The sequence below is a fragment of the Prunus dulcis genome, unplaced genomic scaffold, assembly GCF_902201215.1.
Source record: "Prunus dulcis unplaced genomic scaffold, ALMONDv2, whole genome shotgun sequence".
Classification (NCBI taxonomy): domain Eukaryota; kingdom Viridiplantae; phylum Streptophyta; class Magnoliopsida; order Rosales; family Rosaceae; genus Prunus; species Prunus dulcis.
Genome location: NW_023010026.1, coordinates 79695 through 89243, shown reverse-complemented (window position 1 = coordinate 89243; position 9549 = coordinate 79695). Strand labels below are relative to the sequence as shown.

At 37.3% G+C, this 9549-nt stretch overlaps 2 protein-coding genes and 1 long non-coding RNA gene across 7 annotated transcripts in view; 2 read left to right on the top strand and 1 right to left on the bottom strand.

Annotated features, from left to right (window-relative positions):
• The first annotated feature begins 257 nt into the window (after positions 1-257).
• Positions 258-3470, top strand: LOC117612580. Of its 5 annotated transcripts, none has more exons than XR_004583455.1 (6): positions 258-291; positions 605-928; positions 2070-2161; positions 2265-2498; positions 2786-2840; positions 2982-3470. It is a non-coding gene; the product is annotated as an uncharacterized LOC117612580 (long non-coding RNA). The 5 variants fall into 5 exon arrangements; XR_004583454.1 differs by having other exon boundaries at positions 2070-2167; XR_004583452.1 differs by having other exon boundaries at positions 2070-2498.
• Positions 3471-6488: 3018 nt separating this feature from the next.
• Positions 6489-8177, top strand: LOC117612578. Its single transcript, XM_034341262.1, has one exon. The coding sequence runs from the start codon at positions 6489-6491 to the stop codon at positions 8175-8177; it is 1689 nt and encodes a 562-aa protein (XP_034197153.1).
• Positions 8178-8276: 99 nt separating this feature from the next.
• LOC117612577 (DNA repair protein XRCC3 homolog) overlaps positions 8277-9549 on the bottom strand; it is a 2091-nt gene continuing 818 nt past the window's right edge. Inside the window, exons 2-3 of the mRNA XM_034341261.1 lie at positions 8771-9310; positions 8277-8311 (exon numbers count right to left, since the gene is read on the bottom strand). Of these exons, the coding sequence (XP_034197152.1) occupies positions 8277-8311; positions 8771-9310 (575 nt within the window). The remainder of the gene's footprint in view (positions 8312-8770; positions 9311-9549) is intronic.

Below are 9549 nucleotides of genomic sequence, written 5' to 3'. Positions count from 1 at the left end.
GGAGAAAAGGTATCAGAATAAGACGGGACAAGATCATTGGGCCAGTATATCTCACATTCAATGCATCGAGATAAATGATGAAGTCATCATACGATAAAGGTATCAGAATATTGCTTTTGGATAAAGGTATCCAAAGTATTATTTTGCTTTTGGCTGTCCGAGTCTCCAATTCCTGCTAGAAGAGGTACTTCAACACCTCACTTCTCTTCAAGAGCTATATATTTATGACTGTCCGAGTCTCCAATTCCTGCCAGAATGATGAAGTCATCTTAAGAGAATAAAACAAACAAGGTATGTACTTCAAATAACGCTTTAACTGCCTTTCTTCTAATGAAATATAAAAAAACTGAAATTCACTGTCCAAATAAACTGAAATACACATTTGCATCCAATTAACTTTTACAGTTGCCAAAATGCATAGCATTTTCATTGAATGCTTCTTCCCAGATCATGCTCTCTGTTGTTCAGCATTTTATTTTATAATTCATATTCATTTTTGGCACACTATCAATAATCGAAACATTTCAAGCTCAATTTTGTCGTTTTGGGTTCTCCATTAATATTTCATCTCATTTCTAATTGAAGAATTTACAATTGGTGGCAGGGGAAGTGATGATATCTGGGAGATGTTGCTCAAGCAACAGTTGCTCCCTTCCACTCTTTACACTCTCCACATCTATAGACTATCAAGTCTGAAATCTTTGGACAGAAAGGGACTTAAAAACATCACTTCTCTTTCCTTTCTGAGTATCTCCAAGTGTTTTTCCCGGTAGAAAAGGTATAAGAAGATGACAGGAAAAGATTGGGCCAACATATCTCACATTCCTTGCATCAAGATAGGCCACGAAGTGATCATATGAGATGAGCTCTCTCTCTCTCTCTCTCTCTCTCTCTCTCTCTCACACACATTCCTGGAAGTCATCATATGGTATGTACATCAAGATAGGCCCAATTTTATTTTATTTTATTTTTCCAACAATTGCATATTTGAAGAATACATGCATATTATCGTGCAGACTGCCATGTACATACATACCAAAAGGTCTTGTTCAACTGAAAAGATTGACATAGGAAATTTATTCACATGGTATAAGTAACAGATTCATGAATGGAAAATGCGATCCAAAGCATATTGGTTACTTTTATGACTCTTTGGATTAGTAGTAGTTGGCATATCAGCTGAGGCTTTATGACTGTATTATTAAAAGGAGTCAGCCGCTCAGAATAAAAACTACATATTTCAAAAGTGTATCTCCCTGATCCAGCTGCTGCTTCATTACCTAGTAGCTTTATCTATGTAGTTGCGGCTAGTAAGAAGGTAAGATTGAGCTGAGTTAACCTTGCTTCGTGCAATGCATTGTTGTGTAAAGCTTAAATTTTTTGGTAGAAAGAAGAGGGCTATGGTTTTCGAGATACGTGATGAATGACAACTGGGCAGTTTGGTTGGATAGGGATAGGAGGTTCTTTGATGATTTGAAGGGTGAGGGGATGTGGATCACTTGTGGGAGAGGGTTCATTTCTTTGGCGCCTCATTGGACTCTGTATCCTTGGACTTTAGGAAATTTTCTTTCTTCGTCGTCTATACAAATAAGCAAGTTGCTGTAGTTTAGATCTTCTTTATGTGATGTTTCTGTTTTGTTCATTGGTGTTTGAGTTGTTCTGTAATTGTTTTTGTTTTGACCTGCTAAGGGTGTGTACCTTGCGGGCTGTTGCTATACTCCTTTATTTTTCATGAAAGTGGGGTTTCGTCATTGAAAAAAAAGAAGAAGAATTTTTGTGTATGTAAAACGATACAGAGATAGGACTATATAAGTTGAAGGCATATTACATAACTAGAGGGAAAATATCAATTAAGAATCAGTTGACATATTTTTATTGCCTAATTCTTGATACCCGGGAGTATTGACTTCCAACATGATTGAGGTCTTATGCTAATTGGCATATTTATTGCATTTATAATATCTTATGTGCAAATGATTTTCTTGTTTGTTTTTACAGTCCCACAAATCATTCCTTCAGCTGCAAAGTTCCATTTGATGACACTTGAAATGTTGTATGTATACTTGTAGACTCATGTTTGGAGGTCAAAGAAACTTGTGTAGGCAACCATGCATGATTTCAGAGTCGAAGCTGCTTCACTGGCCTTTCTGTGCTCGCTTCTGTAAAGGTATATCAGATTAGTTTGTCATCAAGATTTAATATGGTTCACTTTTTTGTTGCTTTCCTATTACCATCAATTTTCTTATTCCAAATTGGATTGGTAGGATCAAACCAAGCAGGTTCATACATTGAATGTATGACATCATCAGCGTTTCAGACAGAAAATGGGCCTTGAATTGTGTTCTGAGCCAGTGGATTTTTCTAGAATCTAAAGTGCAATGGAAAATTACTGAAGTGATCTACACGAAGAGTAAACATTTTTTCTGTTGGATGCTGGAGGTGCCTCTTATAAGTGGCTAAGTTGCAATATGTGGTGTCATCAAATGCTCTGCAAAAAGGTAAGTCATCAAGTAACTTACGCTTTTAATTATTTGATGGGTATATCATCTCAGTTCTTGTAATGTGGAGTCGTCACCAACAGGTCCGTCACATTACATTAGTCATATATGGGATTTGAATCATTACTTTGTGCTATTGAACACTCAAATGGAGATAGATTTTTTGTCTGTGGATGCCACTGGTTAATATTGTCATGTCATTGGTTATTTATTGTACTTGAACAGTCAATTGAGATTGATTGTTTTGTCTCATTTCTGATGGTTGCTTACTTAAATCTGTTCTTCAGCAGTTCAAGTTGAGACTGGAGCTGAACAAGGATCAGGTCAGCTGTATATTTCGTGGTAAACACCTCTTTCTATACACATTTCCTACTGTCTACATAGATTAATTTATCAGCATGATTCTATAGTGCATTTAGAACCTAAACATAAAGAATAAATTCCTGTTGTCATTAATTTGTCGATTCGAATTTGGACTTCTAGGAACAGACCCAGCATGTTCATACATGGCTTGGCTCACTTCATCTTCTTTTGAGACAGAAAATCAGCCTTCAACCGTCTGCTGATACAATAGACTTTTCTATATATCTCAAGTGCAATGGAAAATTGCAGACTTACATAAAGATTCGCAAAGATTTCTGTTTGAAATTTTCTACCAGAGGCTGGAAATGCTGCTTATAAGTGGCTAAGTTGCAAAAAATTGTAGGATTGAAGGCTCTGCAGACTGCACAGAGGTAAGAAGTCATCGTCATCAAGTAACTCCTGAATGGCTGCATCTTAGAAGAATGACACTGAATCTGTATAGCTCATCTTCAATCTAAAGATTAGAAGTCACATGAAAAAGTGTTGTATTCTTTTGTCCTCTATTGTAGTTTATTTGGTGCTCTTTTGACTTTTAGAGGTGTTTTCAAATTTGAGAATCCAGTAAATGCATGCGTACATATATTGAAAGTATTCCATATGATTTCTTCTCGAAGAATTTTCGCGATAATATTTCTGAGAAGTGTTTTCTTACATACTGATGAAATGAAGTAATCACAAGCTTATATAGCTATGTAACAATGACTTCTTCACTAATCTAAGCTTAACAGAATAACTAATCAGACTAACAAGCACAACTAATCAGACTAACAAACACGTGGAGCTAACAGACTTGCCCCCTCAGCAAGTACACGTGTCAGCACATCACACTGTTATGAATTAAAGAGAAGAAAAGTCGAACGAGAGAGACTTTAAAATGATTAATTTACACTAAGAAATAACAAGAATGAGTGAGATTATAATAAAAAATAATAATTTTTTTCGGAAAAAAGAAGAAGGAAGAGACAGGTTAGAGTTGGACCATCATTTTCAACAAGTCGTTTAGCTAGTCCAAAATATATTTCAGAAAATTTATTTCGGAATAATGTGCCAACAATCATAGAACAAAATTAAAATTAAAATTAAAACAAAATTATTTATACATGCACAAGTAAATTAAAATAGAGAGATTCACTATTATATCCAATATAGGAGCCCAAATTATTATTAAAAAAATAAAAAAATAAAAAAAATAAAAAAACCTATATGAAATGGACTTTAGAAACTCACCAAAACTTATTTATAACATAACAAAGAGACTTTTAACTTATTTTAAATTACAAAACTGTCATTAATTTTTTAAAACAAACTCAACTCAAAAACCTCATAAAAAAGCCCAAAACACTTAACATGGCATCAAAGTAATTTAATAATTAAAATTAAATTCAATAGGGCCAGTTGTCATTTTTTCGGTTGGTTTATAAAAATTAAAGATAAATTTATTCCTTTATAAAATGATAAATTTATTCCTTTGTAAAATGACATTTGAGGACTCATGTTAAACCCAAAAACCAAAAACGGCTGAATCAGAAAACGCAATTTTATTTACCACCCAAATTTATTCATTAACTAGAAAAGGCACCATAACACCTTGTCTTTAATCTGCATGAAATGAAACCCACTTCGTGATAAATAAAAACGAAAACAGAAACACCAGAATTGATGAGCTTTTTCACCAGCACATGAAAAAGTGGAAATCCTCTGCCTTTAGATGAATTGACAACAAAACTAGCAAATAATTAAATGGGCAATTAGATTGCTTTGTATTGTTTGTTTGCACTAATTGAAATCTTAATCTCGTAGAACAGAAAAACTGAAGTCCAAGATATCTTAATCTTGTGTTTAAGGCTCCACCTTAGGATCTTTATTTTCTTCAAGTATTTCAGATTTGCTTCTGGTTGTAGTTTGATTCCTTGCTGTGCTTAGGAGCTTTTGCCTCCTTTTCAATGAATATTTTGATTATCGTTAAAAAAAATAAATTTAATAATATGAGGAGAGAGAGTTCTAAATGAATGCTTGAATTAATAATTAAATGGTATTTTAGGAATATTGATGTGTGGAAAGATATGATCGTCTTTTTTCCAAATTTAAATGGTGAGTGAGAAGATTAGGTGGGTGGGAAAATAAGACAAGTAGGAAAATATCTCATTAAAGGCCAAAAATAGGGAAATAGCTTAAAATGACACCCATTTCATAATTTTAACTAAAAATACCACCCCTTCCCAATTTTTGTACAACTATAACCTATAAATATAAAATTATTGTACACTTATTGCTGATTTTTCACAAGTTCAGAAATTTGTTCTCTTAGCTCACACAGCTCTCTCTCTCTGGCACAACTCTCTTTCTCTTTGGTATCTGTCTATCACAGCTCTCTGTCTCTCTTGGCTCTCTCTATCTTGGCTCTCTCTCTCTCTAGCACAACTCTCTGTCTCTCTCTTTGCTCTCTTTCTCATAGCGCAGCCGTTTCTCTCTCTAGCTTCGTTATGTCTCTTTCTCCCCTATTCGATCTCTTGCTCTCTGTTTGGAATCGCGAACCCTTCCCTTTAGCTATGTCTTCTGAATAGCTGCTTGCAACCTTGAAGCTCTAGTGGATTGCCGACCTCGAAAAGGTAGTGTTGATGGTTATTTTCTTAATATCAGTGGGATTATGTGAAATGAGTTATAGTTTGATTGTTTGGGTTTGTGTTAAATTCGTTTTGGCTTTAATGTCTTTGGGTTAGGTTTTGTTGAATATTCATGCTCATTCATCTGGGTTTGTACCAATTCCATTTAGATTGGTCTGGATATGTGAATCTTGAAACTTGGGATTTTCCATTTGATGTAGTAGATCTGTATAGTGTGATTCTGATGTGTTACTAGTGTACTGTGGTTGTGTTCCTCTTATTTTACAGTCGTATTGCTATTATAGTGCCTCTATATTGCTCTATATTGCTATTATATTGTGGTTATATTGCTATTGTATTGTATGGTTATTGTGGTTATATTATTGTGTTAATGAAATGTTGTTTTGTCATGGTCAGAAATGGAGACAATTGTTATTCTCGTGTGCTACAATGGAAAATGGGTCACCTCGAAGAAGATGTGCAAATACGAAGGGGGTGACTCAAAAGGCTTAATAGTTCCACGGACCATCAAATTTGCTGAACTGTTGGACCGTGTGCATCGATTGGTAATACAAACATCAGGGAAGACAAGATTTGCTTAAAATTCTCAGTTTTGGTGGCCTCGAATGAGTGGAAGCACATAAAGATTGAGGACGATGATGATGTCAATTTTTTTATGAAGTACAATTCCGAGGTAACACCTTCAAAACTAGCTCCCTTACTCGTGAGTATAGAAGATAAAGGACTGACAAATGATGTAGTTCATAGTATGCATATCACGACAGATAGTAGTCGGATGGGTCATTCTTCAGTTGCCATTGTTGAAAGCAATGAAGTAACTTGGAATAATACAAATGTCACTGATTTGGGAGGTGAAGTAGGGACAGATTTTATGGATATGATTGATTTTAGCGAGGTGGAGGAGATGCATGGTGGTGATAATGGTACTGAAAGAAATGAAGTGTCAGTGTACTCTGCCCCTCCTAATTTGGGGTGCTTGAACACAGCTGGCCAGTTGCCAAAAATGCGTTTAGGAGGAGAATCTGAACCCACTCGTCAACATTATTGGAGTCAAATGGGTGAAAAAAATCGGTATAATGCAGTCGGTGTAAAAGATGAAGAAGCATATTTGGACAGCGGGTTTTCACAAAGCGATTGGAAACCGAAAATTACAGTTGGGCAAATTTTCTCTAGTAAGAAAGCATTGTTGACGGAGTTACGGTTGACGGCATTAAGAGGCCACTTTGAATTTAAGGTGCAATTCTCTTGCACTAAGAGGTTGCTTGTGGTTTGTTGTCAACGTCCATGCCCATGGCGGGTCCGAGCATCGAGAATTGGAGAATACAGCTTCATGATTGTGAGGTGTACAACTGTCCATGAATGTGATTTGAGGTTTGTAAGTGACAAGCATCGTCAAGCAACCGCAGCACTTGTAGCCACTTCACTTAAAAGGAAGTTGAAGGATTGTCGGACAATATACACACCAAGTGACATTATGAGAGATGTGAAACACAACTTTGGTTGCACCATCCATTATTCGAAAGCTTGGAAAGCAAGGGAGTTAGCTCTATTGTCCATTAGAGGATCAGCGGAGGAGGCATATTATATCCTTCCAGCTTATTGCTATGAATTGGAGCGTATGAATCCCGGCACAAAAACAGACATCCGAACTGATGAGAACAATCACTTTGTGTATTTATTTATGGCGGTTGGCGCATGTATTAGAGGGTTCCGTTCTTCCATGCGCCCAGTTATAGCCGTGGATGCCACTCATTTAAAATCCAAGTACAAGGGTGTTATGTTTGTAGCAAATGCATTCGATGGTAATCGAAATATATATCCTCTTGCTTTTGGGATCGGGGATTTGGAGACGGATGCATCATGGCATTGGTTTTTCACTAAACTTCATGAAGCCATTGGTGAGTGTCCCAATCTTGTTATTATTTCTGATCGCAATGTTAGCATAGAGAATGTGTGGAACAAAATTTTTCCAACTGCACAACATGGCATATGCTTTTATCATATGAAGGGGAACATGAAACGCACTTTCAAGTTGAAAAAGCGTGATCACATACTTATGCACTTTGAGAAGGCTGCGAAATCTTATTCCATTGCTGAATTTGATTGTCATTTTCGCAAGATCAAGCGAAAGGAACATGTTGCTCAATATCTTGAAGAGGCAGGGTTACATAAGTGGTCTAGAGCTCACATGGATGGACGCCGCTACAATGTAATGACAACAAATATTGCGGAGTCAATCAACTCAGTCCTTAGGTTTGCAAGAATGCTGCCAGTGGTTCATTTGATAGGGGAAATTGTTAATCTCCTTGTGAAATGGTTCACCGAACGTCGTGAGTTGGCTTTGAATTGCACAACAACATTGTGCCCCAATTTTGGAGAGAAGAAGTTGAGGAACAGGTTGGAGGATGCTGCAAGGATGAATGTGGTTAAAGTTAATAATGCACAGTATAATGTTTTGGACGGTGATATGGACGGCCTTGTAGATTTGACGAACAACAGTTGTAGTTGTAGAAAGTTTCAGCTTGAGCAGCTACCTTGCAAGCATGTAGTTGCAGTTTGCCGCTTCTTGAAAGTAAGTGTATATGCAAAGGCTTCTCGGTATTACACTCGGAAAACCTGGATGGATGCTTATTCGGATAGCATCTACCCGGTACAACCTCACGGAATGTGGGATACTCCTGAAGATGTTTGAAGTCGAGTTGTGCTGCCTCCCATGGCAAGGGTCATGCCAGGCAGACGAAAGAAGTTAAGAATTCCCTCGCAAGGAGAGGGCACCATTAGAAGAAAGTGCTCAAGGTGCGGTTCCGCAGGCCACAATAAAAGCACCTGTAAAAACAATATTCCATTAAGCAATGTATCTTAGACAATATGATTTGTGTTGCTTTGGTAGGTCATGTAAACTCTACTTTTATTTGTGGTGGGTTTCGTGTTATGTTGAATGGGAATTCTTTTAAATTTGCATTATTTGGGTTGCATTGCTACAGCATGCTGATTTGGGTTGCATTGCTACAGCATGCTGTATTGCTGACAGATTGCTATTATATTGACCTTTTATTGTACTGGTATTGCTTCCAGATTGCTATTATAATTTGAGTGCGAAATTAAAGGGACTGGAATGTAATTCCAAATGGATCCAAAACATTAAAGTTCTTAGAATTCCTATATTACACAGTTACTGTGATACTCCGACTATACCTTCTTTTTTGATTACAAATTCGGCCGATGCATAGGCCAGATGTGGGGCAAATACAAGGTGAAATGTCCTATGTGTTTGACTACATATACTTGTTGAAGGAGCATTGCGAATGTCAACCTCAATAGATTGCTCATGTCTTGCCAAGAACACTCTTGAATTTATGCAATGTGCCCAAGCCAGTCCCAAAGCTGGACTCAGCCGTCTGCCTGATGTGTCCAGGGACTCCAAGTTTCCCAACCTCACCCCATTCACTCCATGATGTGGCCCAATAAAATCCACCACTTGGTTGGTGACAACCACTGCCAACCCATACTTATTTGCTAAACCCTTCAATGTCCCAGATATGTTGAAGAACATTTCAGACCGCCGTTTCAAATATGCCGGTGTTGTCTGATACTGTGATCGGAACAATGCAGCAATGGAATCAATGACAATGAGTTTCACAGGTAGGCGGGTGTGATCAATGGCAATAAATGCTTCTATGTCTCCAAGGACATGGATGAGTTCTTCAGCATCATGAACACCATGAACATATATGTCTTCCAATGGCTCCAACCTTATTAAGTTGGGGTATGATGCATGATAAAGGTTGCCTAGTTGTTGCAATCGACGAAATGGGAAGCTGAATTCTGTGAATATGTAGATAGAGGAGCCCCCTAGTCCGCCATGTGAGGGTGGGAGCTGAGCTCGTACCGTAAGTTGGAGACAAAGCTGCGTCTTCCCAGAACCACTCTCTTCCCTACTAATTCATGTTATTGTTATGGGGTTTGCAGGTATCCCCCCAAGCATTGATCTAGTATTGGGCATCAATGGATAATTTAGGGGTTGAAAGAGGAAGGAGCATGAGGTTTTGGGGTGTCATGTTTGT

Excerpts from the sequence above, each read along its gene's own strand:
- LOC117612578 (XM_034341262.1), top strand. The coding sequence starts at position 6,489 with ATGCGTTTAGGAGGAGAATCTGAACCCACTCGTCAACATTATTGGAGT.